The sequence below is a fragment of the Rutidosis leptorrhynchoides genome, chromosome 4 (assembly GCF_046630445.1).
Source record: "Rutidosis leptorrhynchoides isolate AG116_Rl617_1_P2 chromosome 4, CSIRO_AGI_Rlap_v1, whole genome shotgun sequence".
NCBI classification, from domain to species: Eukaryota; Viridiplantae; Streptophyta; class Magnoliopsida; order Asterales; family Asteraceae; genus Rutidosis; species Rutidosis leptorrhynchoides.
Genome location: NC_092336.1, coordinates 241978074 through 241996767, shown reverse-complemented (window position 1 = coordinate 241996767; position 18694 = coordinate 241978074). Strand labels below are relative to the sequence as shown.

At 33.7% G+C, this 18694-nt stretch overlaps 1 protein-coding gene across 1 annotated transcript; it reads left to right on the top strand.

The window, feature by feature from the left end:
• Nucleotides 1–476: 476 nt before the first annotated feature.
• Nucleotides 477–6000, top strand: LOC139843797 (uncharacterized). Its single transcript, XM_071833947.1, has 5 exons — nucleotides 477–611; nucleotides 1771–1909; nucleotides 2340–2445; nucleotides 3102–3249; nucleotides 5548–6000. Exons 2-5 carry the CDS (start codon nucleotides 1797–1799, stop codon nucleotides 5778–5780), a joined length of 600 nt encoding a protein of 199 aa, XP_071690048.1. The 5' UTR covers nucleotides 477–611; nucleotides 1771–1796; the 3' UTR covers nucleotides 5781–6000.
• The last annotated feature ends 12694 nt before the right edge of the window (nucleotides 6001–18694 follow it).

Genomic DNA, 18694 nt, shown 5'->3' with positions numbered 1-18694 from the left:
CGTTCATAACAGGACAAGGACCTTAATTTTGCTTACTTTATTCTCGACTTTTTTTTTGAATAGAAAGGAAAGGAAACAGACATATTAAAAAATAGTAGTGATTCTCGAGTTTTTATTTTAAGCGGAAAGGAGAGGAGAGTAGTGGTTAGAAAGAATAATACATTAACATTTTTTAAACAATACTATCTGCCATATTTGGACGAATTAAGAAAGATAGTAAAACACTCATCCTTTCTTTTTCGCTCAAAATAAAACTCGAGAATACAACGTAAGTTCTTGAATATCCACAAACAGACCTCTTTCTTTGCAACCGAGGCCCCTTGTTTATTTTATATTTTATATTTTTTAATTATTATATTATATTATATATTATATTTATATATATATTTATATTTATATTTATATTACATATATTACACTACATTATATTTTTCAATTTTTACGTTAAAAAAACTTGATATTGTTATTTGCTAGTAGGAGTAATAAGCAAAAAGACTACTCTGCCTTTAACCTAACAAAATTAAGATACGCCGACATTAGTTTTTTCGTTAACGGCTTTACTCTATTTCTTTTCTTCTGGGAACTGCATCGATTTTCTCTGTAAACATCGGGTAAATTAAATTGATTACGTTGTTTAAATCTTCGATTTCAAGATTTTTTTTTTTTTATCTTAGTCATCTAATTTGTGTTCGTATATATGAAATAGATAGATTTGAAGACACTATCTTTTTTAATGTATATACTAGTATTTTTCGATTTTAAGCTGTTATAAGACCGCGATCTGTTAATCTGTATCGTTTAGTATGAATCGATATGTTACTTTCCATTTCAACTCGTTAATTGTTGTTTATCCCAGTTAATTGTGGTTAGTGACCCTTTAACTGTTGTTTTTGACTTGTAACTTGCTGTTTTTGCTGTTTGTGACATGTAATTAAGCTGCTAATTGTACCAATAACTCAATAAGTTGCTGTTGTTTTATGTACCCATGAGTTGCTGTTTTTTTACCAGTGGGCTGCTCAATTTTGACCCATATATTCAGTGGCAGAACCCGAAATTTTTTCACCGGGAGCGAAAATTTATTTAAAAGCCGTAATTTTTTTTTTTCCATTCCTCCATGAAAATACAACTTTTTGTGTCATGGGATTTGTGTTGGGGACAAAATTAGGAGACTTTTGGGCAAAATATGGAAGCTTTTGGAGCCAAAATCAAATTTTAAGCGTGAAAATTTCAAATCCACTTGGTCAAAATAAAAAAAAATCCATAATTTTAACACTGAAAATTTCAATTTCACTGGGGCGGTTGCCACCCCCTGCCCCTATGTAGTTTCGCCCATGCCTATTTTGCTTTTTATAACTCGGTAAGTTGTTGTTTTTACTTAAAACTTAGTTTAGTAAGATGCCGATGTAGGCAATAGAGAGATCAAATAGTTGTGACATTTTGGAACTAAGTTATGACTGAAGCTGTGTGATCTTTTACCATGGTCTGCATGTTATTAGTCAACTACAAAAGGGATAAATCGCGTACCCAAAGTTATTTCATCAAATTTAAACAGATCAACAAATGTTTTTAGGTATTTTTAGAGGGTGACACGTTATGCATATCAAACTCTAGGATGATAACAAGGTGCTGTGTAAAGTTATATGTGACATGCTAGAAAATTTAGGTGGATTAAAATCAAGTAGAAACATGATTCATTATGAATTAGATTACTTTTGACTGATTCCATTTTTCTCAAAAACATTTTGGTATTCACTTTTAAACCTTGAGCAGGTATTTAGAATAAATTGATAATCCCGATGGACGTGGAGGGAGATGACGGTGTACAATCACAACAGCACAAGGTGCACATCAAGAAAAGAACTCTTAAGAACAAAGCTCTTTCTGTTTCCTTCAATGAAAAAGATCTCAGGTATCAATTACTTAGCCTTAACTAATCGTTAATTACTTTAGTGGTCTAACTAAACTAGTTTTGCATGAAACATTTTTTGAATTCGAGTTAAACCGTAAATGTAGCTCAAATTATTGAAAGCTATTGTTTTTTCTACATACTTGGAGAGTATTCTAATAGGTGGCAACATGGTCTGGCTGACTTGAAAAGTTTTTTGTCCAAATAATATAAATGTGGTATCACTAATTAGCAGCGAATTTAGATAAAACATAACTCGAATCAATCAATTTATAAATATGTCGATCAAAATTTTTACTTCAATTGTTCCCCAACCTTTGAGAATATGAAGTATTTAAGTGTAATTAGACCCTGAACTTATCGAGTTTATGTAGCTCTTTACTTTTTTCCTTCTTCTATTTCATTGTTAATTGTATTAGTATTGTGTGCGTAGTGATTTTGTGACGGGCTTTCACAAGAGAAAGAAGAAGAGGAGAAAAGAAGCACAAAGTCAGCAACAGGAAGCATTACGGCGCAAGCGTATTGAACTACGAAAAAAGGTACAACCTTTATCTTCTTTTGCTATAGGGAGAGGAATATACTTTAAAAATACGTATTTCTATTATTTTGTTAGTAGGCTTTGACAGTTTGCTAGTTTTATACTATTGATCGCGCACAAACACGGGTAAGATGAAGATAAATAGATTAAAGATGTTGTATATGTAGTTTGTCAATTTGCTCACATCAACAATTGAAGTGATATTTATTTCTCTCTTTTTAGTTTTCTTAGTACATTTTATATATTGAATTGTGTGCGAACACTTTCAAGATGAACTATTAGATAAACTAATAATAGTCAAGTTTGTTGGCACAAAATAAAAACATAGAGGTTGCAATTGTATGTTATGTTAACTGGAGATCAAAATTCTATCAAATATAGAACTGATAGTTAGTTTGGTTGATAGACAGTTAGCGGGAAAGGGTGTGACCATTTTGTTTTGGTGGGAAATATAAAACATGCGAAAATCAACTCGGTCAGAACATTTAACATGAACTTATGCTAATCTGGTTTATTTAGTGTAGAGGTGGCATAACGAGTGGGTCATAGTTTTGGATGGGTTGGATAATGTGTCAATTACAGGCCAGGTTGAATTGACCTAAAACACCTTTTATGAATAATTGCTGTTACGATACCATTTTCTTTATTTTTTTACAGAGAAAACTAGACAGAGAGTTCGTTCTATATGGTGGAGCTCCACCTGATGCAAATGAGGAATCTAATCCAAATGGCGAAGTTAAAGAAGATGAAGTTGGAGAAGAAGATGATGATGATTCTGATGACGAAAATGTAACATCCATTTCTGGTACGTGCACAACTTTTATAACTTCATAGACTTACATGAAAATTTCAAGATGCAAATTACATTAACATCTTTTGATAGCATTGTTGTAAACGACGTCCGTTGCGTCCTTTGCGGCCCCCGTTGCGACGTTTTGGTGACTAGCTCGTTTCGACCCCGTCCCTTTGTCTAATAAGTCGGTCAACGGTCAAAAGTCCGGTCAAATGCGGGAAAGTTCGGGTCAATGCAGGTCAAAAGTCAAAAATTCGTTTAAAATCGGTTAAAAGTCGGTCAAATCGATGAAAATTGACGTAGTTTAGTGTTACGTTTTTGTATTGTATTAACGATAATAGCGATTATAGGTAGTAATGAAGGTTTTTTGGCTTTAAAATATATATGTGTGTGTGTGTGTATATATATATATATATATATATATATATATATATATATATATATATTCGTTTTTTGAAAAAACTTTGTTCACGAACATTATAGATTAGATGAAAATATGAACATTTAAAAAAGACACTTTGTGATGAATGTCATTATTTTGGCGGGAAAACGCTTGAAGAAAAAAAATAAAAACATTCAATGCATTAAATGTTTTGCTGCTGAGTTTTTTTTAAGGGGTTAGAAATTAGGGTTTAGAAATTAGGGGGTTATAAATTAAGGTTTAGCTATTAGGGTTTAGAAATTAGGGTTTAGATTGAATATTTTAACACGAACGGTTTAGAGTTTAGGGTTTTGGGTTGAGGGTTTACGGAGTAAACCCTAAACCCTAAACTCTAAATCGGGCTAAATTCGAAAAAAACACTTCACACAAGATGAAAACAAAACGATGCAAATAAACTCAGCAGCAAAACATTCAATGCATTGAATGTTTTAATTTTTTTATTCGAGCGTTTTCCCGCCAAAATTATGACATTCATCACAAAGTGTCTTTTTTAAATGTTCATATTTTCATCTAATCTATAATGTTCGTGAACAAAGTTTTTTCAAAAAATGAAAAAATAAAAAAAAAATAATTTGCTTCCCCCTTCCCCCTAAAAAGTGCTTCCCTCTTGATTATGACCCTATATATATATATATATATATATATATATATATATATATATATATATATATAGGGTCATAATCAAGAGGGAAGCACTTTTTGGGGGAAGGGGAAGCAAAATTTTTTTTTTTTTCGTTTTCTGAAAAAACTTTGTTCACGAACATTATAGACTAGATGGAAATATGAACATTTAAAAAGACACTTTGTGATGAATGTCATTATTTTGGCGGGAAAACGCTCGAAGAAAAAAATAAAAATATTCAATGCATTGAATGTTTTGCTGAGTTTATTTGCATCGTTTTGTTTCCATCTTGTATTTCATCTTGTGTGAAGTGTTTTTTTCGAATTTAGCCCGATTTAGAGTTTAGGGTTTTCGGGTTTACTCCGTAAACCCTCAACCCAAAATCCTAAACCCTAAACTCTAAACTGTTCGTGTTAAAATATTCAATCTAAACCCTAACACGAACGGTTTAGAGGTTAGGGTTGAGGGTTTACGGAAACCCTAAACTCTAAATCGGGCTAAATTCGAAAAAAAACACTTCACACAAGATGAAAACAAAACGATGCAAATAAACTCAGCAGCAAAACATTCAATGCATTGAATGTTTTTTTTTTTTTTTTTTCCGAGCGTTTTCCCGCTAAAATAATGACATTCATCACAAAGTGTCTTTTTTAAATGTTTATATTTTCATCTAGTCTATAATGTTCGTGAACAAAGTTTTTTCAAAAAACGAAAAAAAAAAAAAAATTTGCTTCCCCCTTCTCCCCAAAAAAGTGCTTCCCTCTTGATTATAACCCTATATATAAGTCAACGTTTTATATATAAGTCAACGTCCGTCTCAACGTTTTAATGTCCCGAACGTCTCGACCCCGTTTCGTGTTTTTTTCAACTATGTTTCATAGTGATTGATGGATGAGAATCGTTATGTTGGTATTTTTTTTTTATATTAACTTGTTTGATTAGTGGTCCCCATACCTCGCACGTGCGGGATTGGGTATTGTTGTTGTTGTGTTGTTTGATTAGTGGTCAAATATGAAGATCTTAAAGAAATTAATGCAGCGATGTTCAATAACTAGCATCCGAAATCGCAATTTTTGTTCTAACTTTTAAGGGAATTTGAAATGTATATAAATTAAAAGTCTTCTTTACGTAGATCAATGACGAATGTTGGTTAGGGATAAAATAGTCAATTATACAATGTGACTCTCTAAAGTGAGTTTGTAAACATAGGGCCTTTTTAAACTGACTTCCTTTTTATTGACACCAGGAACAAAAGTGTACGACACTGGTAAGGTCAAAGTCATGGTGACAACAAGTGAGATTTCTCGTGAAGACGACTCTGTCAAAATACCCAAATTGCCCCCAGGGTCCGAAAAGAATTCTAACTTGCAGGTGATTAAGAAGAAGCCATTCAAGAAAGTTGAGAAGAGGAAATCACGGCCCAAGGCTCAAACCAAAAGAGATAAAAGAAAGGGTAAAAAGGTCGAAAAGAGGCGCTAGCAGTTCGGATAGTTATCATTTTGTAAAACCAAAGTTTTTTAAACTGCTGCTATAAGTAGTATGCAGAATGCATTTATGCATATTGTTCAAGATTTGGATTAAATTGCAATTGCTTATTTTACATTGGTGAGTGGTGACAACTGATTACAAAAAAAGATTTTCTATTTGTGCAATAGTAGTATTGTACCTTATGCAGTGTGTATGGTAAATTGGTACGTCAAGCCCAGATAATCAATGTGGCTCTTTTTGCACTGCTTTCTAAAATCCATGATCGACTTATGTATCTGGTTGTATAGTCGAGCTCAAAGTACAATTGAATAGTTCAAATGTTCTTTTTTTTTCTGGGAAAAACGAGAACTTAAATAAAAGAAAAATGAATCATCAAAATGGTAAAAGGTCCGAACGATTACATAGATAACCATTTCATATGTTGTATGTAGGTGTCTCAAGGTCTTTGCGGTGTAATGCGGTTGTAATTTCAATAAGCATTGTAAATTTATTTCAAATCTTTTATATATTTAATGCACCTTTTTCTTTGTTCTTTTCAGGCCCCGACTTGCTTTGCGAGCAGTCTAATTTCGAGGTGACAACCTGCTTTGAAAGTTAACCGGAAGTCGTGCATGGTGAACCTCGGTGACTATAAGGGGTGCATGTGCATCAGAACTGGTCTTAAAGTGAATGATTTAGAAAAAAATGAAGAAGTAAGGAAATGAGACGATTCTTTCTTGAACTATATTATAAACATACCTTCTCATCCACGCCAATCACGAGTTTTTCTCTATTCCTCTAACTCTTGACATCTCTTTCTCTCTTTTTACTTGATGTGAAAATCAAAATCTCACTCGGCTATCACAACATGATTCACTTTTTGTTATTAAACATTTTAAAGTTTAATCAATAAATTATCTTATGAACTTATTTCTTTCTTTGTAACATTTTCTTTTTTGAACAATAAAATTTTATTAAATAGCCACCCTCTAACAAGCTGCTAGAGAGGCAAAACCACAACCACTACACGAGCTTTATAAGTCATACATTTCAAGTTACATTACATTTCCTCTACTAGAATACCATAAAAACGAAAAGGTACAAATAAAATCGAATAAACAAGAATTCTTTATATCTCACCGGGAAATACGACACCATTCATGAATCTCCAAAGCAACCATAGAAGTGCCGCAACTATCGAGTACATCTTGTTCTTCGCAGCTTCATTTGCGTTCCAACCATCTAACCAATCAACAAATTCGGCCCATCATATGGGTTAGATACGAGTGTTAACTCATGTCCTACATCTACGCCATAACTCTATTGCAAGATCGCAAGCAAACAAAACGTGTTGAATCGATTTTAAACCCCACGAACATACAACGCAACCAACATCCACGATATCTAACCCTTTTCTTGATAAATTTGCACCCGCCGGAAGTCTATATAACGCCACCCGCCAAAGGAAAACATTAGTTTTTCGAGGAATACATTTTAACCATCTTCTAGCGATTTGGTTAGTTGGAAGCATTCGATCATCCATATATAATCTCGTTCCACAAACAGTAAAATCTGACTCATTATCTGAAGCTCATTGCCCCGAATCCTCCACATTCTAGATCACCACATTACCCACCATCGCTTCTAATTCATCGAGTTTCGAGGTATTTGTAGCACCAATCTCACGTTCCCAATATTACTTCCACCCATCAGATAGAGATTAAATCATTATTGCTAACTAAGTTTTCTGCATGGAACTATGGCTAGTAAATTCAACATATTGTACAAAACTAAAAAAGAAAATAACTTTAATACGAGGTAAAAACTATTTTGAAGGACAATTATTGTTTTGCGTATATCAAATAATGTTTGAACTAGATGTGAGATGATTGTTTCAAGAAAGAAATCGAACTATTTTATCCCAATTATTTTATCTATATCATACTCCTTCCGTCCTAAATCTATTGTCCATTATTCTATTTTTAGATGTCCCAAATTAATTGTCCAGATTCTTTTTCAACCAATCAAAAGAGGTTATTCCGAAGAGAAGATATATTATTGGTGGAGAATAAAATTAGTGAAATTTTCTAAAACTGCGTATTTTTTGTCTGGGGACAATATATTTGGGATGGAGGGAGTACAATATTTCTCATTTTGCGTCCTCCAAAATCAAATTTGGTAATCAAAGTCAGTCAAAGTAAAAAATGGTTAACATTTTAACATGATTTTAAACCGGAATAGCAAAATAAACAATTTTTGACAATTTTGTTAAGAATTATCTTTATATTTATGGTTTTTTTTCTATAGTTTCACATATAATTTTTAAAATTTAATATTTAAATGTATACAGTACAATTCGATTAATCTCTGATTAATCCTTGAATCTCCGATTAATCCTTCCAAATTTCCGACCGATTAATCCCCGAATAGCGAATTTTGCAACCTTGATTCCAAGTATTGTTTATAAAATTGTTAATAATTAGAAAAAATTACGCTGTTGGTACCTATGGTTTGTTCGCATTTATAACGCTTAGACTTTTTTCTTTTTTGCGTAGTTGGTACCTCAACTTTGTTTAACTATCGTGGTTGGCACCCCAACATAACTGCCATCAAAGTTTAATGGCTAACCCCTCACATTATACAGTCATAAAAGTACAAGGACTACTAATGTAATACAGTAAAAGTTTAAGGACTATCCACACAAAGTTAAATCTTGAGTACTAATATCAACATAATAAAATTTTATTTTAAGCTACACAATTACACGTACGGTATTTTTTTTACCGTAAAAGTCACATGATACGGAGTACTATATTATATTACGAGTAGTTATTTTGTGATGACAAACGTGACAAATTTATTTGGGTATTTAAGAAATTGTTGAATCAGGTCTACTTTAGCTTCTTTTACTTTTGGGCATTTTGTTGATGTTCAGTACTCAAGATTTATTTATATATGTAAGAATTCATAATTCATAATTTGAAATTTTATTAATCAATCTTTGGTATTTTATGGGGATTTAATTTTTCAAAGTCTTTGTGAGGATAGTCCTTAAACTTTTACTGTATTACACATTGTGCTTTTATGACTTTATAATGTGAGGAGTTAACCATTAAACTTTGACGATAGTTAGGTTGCAGTGCCAACCACGATAGTCAAGGAAAACTGAGGTACCAACTACGCAAAAAAAAAAAATGTTTATGTGTGATTGTAACGACCCGACTTTTTCGACTTGTTTTTGTGCCTTGTGGTTTTTGCGAAACTGCGTATTTGTGCGTACTGTGCTACTTTATACTCTGGAATCTTTATACACATGGCTTACTTTCATTTATGTGTTAAAACGTGCCTTTAAGTACGTATGATACTTAACTTGATCACCGGAAACCTTTATGACCATTAATGTCACTTGACGTTACGAACAAACTGCGTACTGCGTACACGTTTAACTTTTGTCGTAATCGGAATATTATGACTACGAAATCTTAATTATTATTTCATAATAATAATTACTTGGGTTATTGGATGCTTAATTACGCGTAGTAATTTACTTATGCTTACTAGTTAGTCTTGTTGGACTTTCTACCTTGTTGGGCCTTAGCCCACCCTACACTAGTTAGTGGACTATTTAATTAGCCCAATTATTAATAGCTAGTGACCCATTAATATGTAAGACAAATGCCCATTTATTAGAGGGAACATGCTAGCATTTATGTCAAGTATTATCCTTAATGTTGCATGAGATCCTAACATAAGCACCAACTTTAGACAACCATTCACCAAAAAGCAAAAGTTGGTCTCCCTTGTCCCCCCTCCAAAATCACGGCCAAACCCCCCTCCCCTCACCTCATTCACCTATAAATACAAGCCTTATTCCATCCATTTTACACTTGCTTTCATTTGTAATTCACACACACTCACTCTCTAATTCTTTCTCTAGTTCTTTCTCTCTCTAAAAAGTGTAAGTATTGATTTTTCTTCTTCTTCTTCCTCTCTCTCACGAATTCATCATCATCATCATCATCATGGGTCTAGCTTTTTAGCTTTTGATCTTGATTACATCTTGTAGATTCAAACATGGATTTGAATCTTTCAAGAACATGGAAGATTCAAGTTTTCTAGCTTTGAATCTTCACCTACTTTGTAGATCTATATCTTTTAACTTTAATCTTGCTATTTTGTTATAAAGATTCAAAATTGTGTTTGTAATCTTCATGTAACTTAAAGATCCAAGCTTTATGCTTCAAGATCTTCAAGAACAACCAAGATGCAAGCTTTCTAGCTTGAATCTTCATATATTTTGTTGGATCTAAGTTTTCTAACTTATGATCTCATTATTTTGTTATAAAGATCAAAACTTGTGTTTATGGTCTTCATATAACTAAAAGATCTAAGCTTTATGCTTCAAGTTCTTCAAGAACACTAAAGGTTCAAGCTTTATAGCTTTGTGACCTTATAACTTGTGTGAAAAGGATCCAAGCTCTCTAGCTTAGGGTTCCATCACTTCATTTGACTTAGATTATGTTTATACTTGCTTGATTGAAGTAAAGTTTGTAGCTTTAGTTGTAAATGTAACTTGTAATTGTGTTAAGACTAAGGATATGATGTAACATTGGTTCATCATCCATCTAAGACTCTTAAATGAGTTGTGTTCTTACTTGATCTTAACATATTGTGTGTTGATGGTAGAATCTTGGTCAAGGTGATGCTAACCCATCAACGAGTTGTACACTTGAAGCTACAAGCATCAAGGATGAGAACCGTGATGAGCATCAAGCACTAAGAACCCCACCGGAGCACCTTGCTTACTGTTTTCGGGATCTGATCTGACCACCTGGGCTACTGAAAAATTGATTTTCAGTTATTTCAGTTCGAGTAGATGATTTTTCGTTTAGACCTCATCTTAATCCGAGTTACGGTTTAGGATCTATGGCCTTCCGAAAGTCACTACACCCTATTAACGTTGTGCTGAAATTTCTGACCTACTCGCACTTAAACCGTCACCACGGTCAAAAGAAGACGAGTTTGGTTATGGAAATTGGTCAGCAACTAGAGGACTCCTATACGGAGCCATATCCACTGATTACGCGTCTTTTCGATTTACGTAGAGGTCGTAACAGCTGATCGAAGTCAGCCTATTGTTTCGATCTCTATTCTTGTCAAACTTACTTAGCTTTTATGATGATGAATGATGATGATGATGACACTTAAACTTATTTTATGCACTATTAGAACTTATGAGGATAACATACTGACCTAGTAACCTTTGACTTAGGTTGACGACCTTTCGGACCGACTTACTACTTGCATACTTTCATTATCGACTTTACCGCTCTTATCACTGTGAGTTATAGCATCCCTTTTTACTCTAACTATTTTGGGACTGAGAATACATGCGCTTTTTACGTTTTACATACTAGGCACGAGTACTTAAACTTTATATATGTGTGGGTTATACAACGGCATAAACTTTCCCCTTAGCTCGGTAACGTTTAGTCATTGGTTTTTGAACCGGTGAACGCGAATCTTAGATATGGATCCATAGGTTTTGACATCCCCACTCGGGCTAGTCGCGTTAGCATTTAACGGGTGTTTAATACTTCGTAAACATACGCACTCGCCAAGTGTACTTTTAGGGGGTTATAAACGTTAAGTTAGTTACCAAGTGCCCACGGTTAAACATATACTTTTCATACTGTTTTATCCCGATAACCACTCCGGCACGACCACATACTTGTCTATCTGAATCAATTTATCGTACTTAAACGCTAGTATATTGTCACCGTCGATTCACACAACTTATTAAACCTTAAACACACATATAGACTGATTGACAGTTGAATCTGTATTTATGTATATGAAAAATAATCCTAATATACTCTCATTATGTTCATTATTTTATAGCATCAGTTTATTTTAATTTTTTCAGCTAAAGTAAACAACTTAATGGTTTTTTATTTTATTGAATATTGAATATTGAATATTGATTGATATTTATATTCCCAGATCATTTCCTTAAAAAAGTATGTAGTGTTAATATATATTGTCATCTACAGTTCATTTGGATTCAAGAAAGTTGTACTAAGCATAAGTTACTTTTCGGCCTTTTGGGTAAACTACAAGTTACACATTTAAATACGAGTATAATAAAATAAAATGTTCGAAACTTTCAGCTTACTTGGTCTTGGGTGTTGTCGTGTTGATATTCATGTGTGATCATTTCTCTGACCATTCGAAGAGGTGAGGATCAAACATATATTAATAACTAGTGAGTACGGGTCAAAATTCATTTTCACCAATGAATTTGATAATATATATAGTAGTAATTATCTTAAGGGGATGATTCTCACACACACTTTTTTGATCCTCACACACCTATTTTAACCTTTTACTCTTCTAATAATACTCAATTGGTGTGTGAGGATCAAAAAATTGTGTGTGAGAATCATCCCCTTATCTTAAATTTATCAAATTTAAAAGTAAAAATTATAATAAGACCCTTAGTGTAACTTGTTGCAACTCTAGCTCTTTACATATTATATTTGGAATAAGAGTTCTACGTCACGATACATGAGTAACCATTTTTTTTGCGCCAATGCAGTGACTGACCGCGTGTAGCTATCAAAAGAACAAACACTGCACATACAGAAGATAAAAAATCTAAGTGAACAGTAAAAATGCAGCGTCTAATAATATATATAATCAATCGGAACAAGGATGATATAATCATAATGGATTGTTAACACATAAATCTTAATCTTGTATTAGTGGTGTATCTAGAAATGATAGCCACTTGTGTTACTATTTAAAAACTAAAACATACAAATGGAACACGGTTGTTACAAAATGATTTGAAAAGTTACATATGAAAGCCATTCACAATCGTAAATTTGTACTAAACCAAACATGGTTGTGGATACCATTCTGAAAAGCTAGCTAATTTCCATGATCCAAAAAGGTACTCCGTATCATTCTTGAGAGTTGGTGGTTCCATATTTACTTAGGCCACGCTGTTTTGCTCGTTCCATTTTTCGTTTACGCCATTCTTCGACAGCTTTCAAGAGGCAACAAGGTGATGTTAATTAACGGGTACACACATATTTGACTTATGAGGTCAAATAACACTTGAACTTCATTTTTGATACTGATTGTTTGAGTTATTGTATATCAGATGATCAAGCTTTAAAAAGATGCTAATGAATTTAGGAAACTTTTAATGAGATAATTAAAAGTCAAATTTGTTGCATAATTTAATAATCCAACTGAGAACTTACTTGTTTTATGAGTTCTACAGGTTCTAGGAAACAGCGTAGTTCTTCAGACTCATCTATATACTTGAGCAGAACTGGATATCAAGAGACAAAATGTATAGTTTGCCTTGTACAATATTGAGGCGAGAATGTTCAAACAAGATCTCATGACACACATCATATGTGAAATCAAGATCCGCTTTAAGGCTCTCTAAAAAACCATACCAATGACAATATAGAGTGGACTCAATGGTTCTGTAATGGAAAATTAAACAAGACCGTAATATTTTCAAACAAATGTTGGAGTGGACCTACGGTACTAATGGAAATTTAACTCAAATCGTTCGAGTGGATATCCTCTCGTGTCAAGAACTTGAAGAGGGAATAAACAAATGTTGGAGTGGACTTACGGCACTATGTAAAGCGTTAGTTAAGACATATGTACCTCGACCTGGAGAGGGAATAAACACTGTTTGAATCTGACCAACCTTAATCTTATCTCTAACAGAGTGACAGTCAATTTCAATGTGTTTGGTCCTAGCATGTTGCACTGGATTAAAAGCCAGTGTAATTGCAGACTCATTATCACACATGATTTGAATTAAAAGTTCAACTGTCACTTGCCTGCCCTGTACGCCTTGTATTCTACTTCTGTAGAAGATCTAGAAACCACGCCTTATTTCTTGAATCGCCACGAGATGAGACAGTACCCAATATAGATACAATATCCAATAATTGATCTTCTGGTCATAGTACAATTACCCCAGTCACTATCAAAATATGCCTTGAGTTGAAGAGAAGATGTGGTTGGAAAGAACAGACCTTATACCAAAGGACTTTATAAAGTGCTTGGAGATAACATGTCATTGGTTGTTGGTTGAACAGACTGAGTAATTGGGCAGCAAAATAGAGGTCAGGTCTAGTAATTGTTAAGTAGATGAGTTTACTCACTATTGTCTTGTACATTGTTGGATCATCTTGTCACACCCCCAAAAGTGGTACCAGGTTTGAGACAGTTACATATCCATAAGTTGTTAATAACGAGAACGACCTCTAAAATGGGACGTTTTAAAATGTCATATTTATTGCAGCGGAAAATTAAATACTCAAATAGTTATTACAAACCAATACTAAATGTTTAAAGTAAATTAAATAATTAAAATGCAGATGAATGCGGACTCCACATAGCCAGGCAAGATAACATCTTGTTCAAACATCATCTAGTTACCTGAGATAAAACATACTTAAAATTGTCAACACAATAGTTGAGTGAGTTCATAGGTTTTATATTAAAAATTATAAGAGTTTGTGGACCACACTATTTAAGTTTAAAAGGTGATATAACCATATCAAAAAGTATGTCATGAGTGTTTAATATCAAAACTAAACAATCGTACCCTTGACGGTTAGTTTTCACGTCATAATCATTATTATGTACCACTTAACCAACAGTCAATGGATAGGGATGTTAAACCCAATAGATCTATCCACAATAATTAAGCTCACCAAAACTGTCGAAAACCGATGACTAACGATATTAATGTAGGGATTTGCATGTGTAAAAACATGTATCACAGTGAACTCGTATGTTGCATATAGTTTAGGTACTTGTGTCCAATGCATAAAATAGTTCAAAGCAAGTATGTGTCTCACCTTAGTGCACAGCAATATCAATCCAAACAGATTATGAGTAAGAGTGGAAACAAAGTCCAAACAGTCAACCTAATGATTAGGTTTGGTGGGGTAAGTGAACCATCATCATCATTTAATACTAAGTGGGTTAATATATATATATATATATATATATATATATATATATATATATATATATATATATATATATATATATATATATATATATATATATATAAATGTGTATTATATGATAAGTAGTTATAAGATTTATGGACTTAGAAAATATAGGATTTGAGTTAACGCATTGGGCCCAAAAAGTAGCCCAATAAGAGTTGGCCCAATAAGGTTTGGCCCATTCAGGTGTTGGCCTAATAGAAGTTAGCCCGATAAGAAAATATTTTGGCCCAAGAGGTTGGCCCAACAAGATGTGGCCCAGCCCAACCCACCTAGGGTTGGCCATGGGTTCCATGGTGCGGCCATGGTGGTCGTTGGTGGTGGTCGAACATGGTCATGGTGTGGTGGTTTAACCACCATGCCATGGTGAAAAACGGGCAGAGGTTCGGTATTGTAACGACTCAACTTTTTCGACTTTTATTTATATTTATTTCTTTCACGAAACTGCGTATTTGTGCGTACTGAGTTAGATTATATTCTGGGATCATTAATTATGTTAATTACATTCGTTACTACCTTACAACATGTTTTAAGTACTAGGTTACTTAACGTGATCCTTGCTTTGCTTTTACAACATTTAGTGTTACTTATTGATTTAAACAAGCTACGAACTTGGTACACGATAAACTGTTGCCATGATTGGGATATTATGGCTACGTAAACGTAATTGTTACTTACTAATGACAATTACTTAGTTTTATGGTCCCTTAATTATGCTTAAGTGTTTACTTGGGCTTACTAGTTACCTTATTGAGCTTAACACCTTAGTGGACTTCCATGGCCCAACCTACTTAACTTAAGTGAGCTAGTAATGGGTTAATTAGCCCATGTAATCCTAATTAAGCTCATGAGATTAATAAGAAAAGTAGTGTGCATGCTTAGGAACAAAGGCTTGCATAATGTCTCAAACCACCCAACATATCACTATCACCATGTACCACTACCATGAGCCACACCACAAAATGCCAAATGCCCCCCCTTGTGACCGTCAGCCACCCTCTACCACCTCACCATCATTTATTTATTTTTCATTTCTTTATCTTTCTTTGATAAATACTTACACTTCATTCATTTTTTCATTTCATTCAAACTCACACACTTCTCTCTACTTTCTCACTCTAAAAAGTCTCTCAAATATTTGAAGAACTTGTAAGTTCTTAACCTCTTTTTCTTTCTTTTCTTACTTTGATTCATGTATCATCATCATCATGAACAAAGATTCAAGTTTTGTAACTTGAATCTTCATAACTTTTGTAGATTTACACTTTGCTTTGAAAAGTAACAAGAACATGATGGATTCAAGCTTCTTAGCTTTGAATCTTCATAAACTTGTTAGATCTAAGTGTACAAACTTAAGATCTCTTTATTTATGCTTAAGGATCAAAACTCATATTTATGATCTTCATGTAACTTGAAGATCCAACACTTTACTTTATGGATCTTCAAGAAAGTTTGAAATACAAGCTTACTAGCTTGATGTTTCTACAAAAGTTAAGATAAGATCAAAGTTTGTTAGTTTATGATCTTCTTTTGTTTGTTGTAGTTTAGATTTGTGACTTGTGATTTATGAAACAAAAGATGCAAGCTTACTAGCTTGAGATCTCATAATTGTTGTTAGAAATCCAAGCTCTCTAGCTTAGGGTTTCATTTTTGTATTTGATCTAAGTTGTGTAACTTATGATCTTCTACTTTGATTAAGAAAAAGCTTAATTGCTTATGTTCACTTACTTTACAAAATCTAAGTTTCATAGCTTATGGTTGTGTAAAGTTGAAAGTCTAAGTGTTATGACTTAGGGTTTTCATCAAGATCATGAGATCTAGACTTATTAGTCTAAGATATTTAATATTTAGTTAAGATCTAAGCTCTCTAGCTTAAGGTCTTGATTACTTAGTTTGATTCAAAGATGGTAGCTTAATGAAACTAGTATATGTGTTGAAACTAAGAAAGTGATGTAACTTTGGTTCATCAATTCGCTCAAACTCCTACATGAGTTGTATATTGTTTTCTTAGTTTTGATTGTTGTGTATTGATGGTAGAACCTTGGTTAAAGTGATGCAAACACATCAACGAGTTGTACACTTGAAGCTATAAGCATCAAGGATGAGAACCGTGATGAGCATCAAGCACCAAGAATCCCACTGGAGCACTTTGCTTACTGTTTTCTGGATCTGATCAGGCTCCTGGGCTACTGTAAAAGTTGATTTCCAGATAGCCCGGTTAATTATATGACTTTTTGTTTAATACTCGCCTCAATCCGAGTTACGGTTTAGGATTTATAGCCTTTTTAAAATCACTACACCTTTGTAACGTTGTGCTGAAATTTCTGACCTACTCGCACTTAAACCATCGCCACGGTCAAACAAAGACGAGTTTGGTTCTGGAAATTGGTCAGCAACTAGAGGACTAACATACGGATCCATAGCCACTAACTACACATCTTTTCGATTTCTGTAGAGGTCGTAGCAGCTGATCAAAGTCAGCCTATTGTTTCGATCTCTACATTTGTTAAACTTACTTAGCTTTTACGATGATGAATGATGATGATGATGATACCTAAGACTTAACTTAAGTACTTTTAAACCTTTAGAAATGAATTACTGACTTAGTAACTTTTGACTTAGGTTGAGGACCTTTCGGACCAACTTACTTGCTTACGTATCTCTTATCGACTTTTACTGCTTAATCACTGTGAGTTATAGCATCCCTTTTTACTTTAACTATTTTTGGGACTGAGAATGCATGAGCTTTTTACGTTTTACATACTAGGCACGAGTACTTAAACTTTATATATGTGTGGGTTATACAAGGGCATAAACTTTTCCCTTAGCTCGGTAACGTTTAGTCATTGGTTTTTGAACCGGTGAACGCGAACCTTAGATATGGATCCATAGGGTTTGACATCCCCACTCGGGCTAGTCGCGCTAGTATTTAACGGGTGTTTAATACTTCATAAACTTACGCACTCGCCAAGTGTACTTTTAGGGGGTGATATTATATTAAGTTAGTTACCAAGTGCCCACGGTTAAGCATATACTTTTCATACTGTTTTGAAATACGAAATCTCGTGGCCTACATTACATTACTGTTACGATTTAAACTATAGCTCACCAACATTCGTGTTGACATTTTTAAGCATGTTTTCTCAGGTGCTTAGAGGTTTGATGCTTCCGCTGTAGTAGTCTTGCTGTGTAGACTCCCGCTGCTTTTGTTAGAGATGTCTCTGCATGAAACATTTACCTTACATTCACGAACTATGTTACTTTTGAACAATGAATTTGTAATGACCTTTGAGTCACGTACTTTTATTATTGCCTTCTATTTGTAGAAGCACACTATCGTATGTAAGACATTTGATGTTGGTAAAGACGTCACCCCTTTTTATGAATGCAAACTTATTTTAAAACAACATATAGTGTTTGACCTTGTAATGATCCTGTTGTTGATGATCCGTACACGTTAATTTTGTACGGGGCGTCACATTTGGTATCAGAGCATTGGTTGTAGGGAATTAGGTTGCATTAGTGAGTCTAGACCGGACCGAGTAGGATTCACTAATAGGACTAATCTACAACTTGCTAGTTTACTTGTTTCTGCAAAACTTGCTGCATGCTGCTGCTTACTTTTACTGCTATATGTCGTATACTGCTACTTGTTTTCACTACTGCATGCTACTATCTGCTTTCGATTGCATGATACTTCTGTAGGATTTGTTATTATTGCCATGCTATTTACTGCTATAGATGATCTAGACTGTTGTAGTTACTTTGCCTAATACGTGCTTGCTATATGACTTACTGACATGGAAAAAGTTATTTTTCCTTGTTCAGATGTCGGACATACCGCCCATTATCATTGATTTGGAGAGCAAC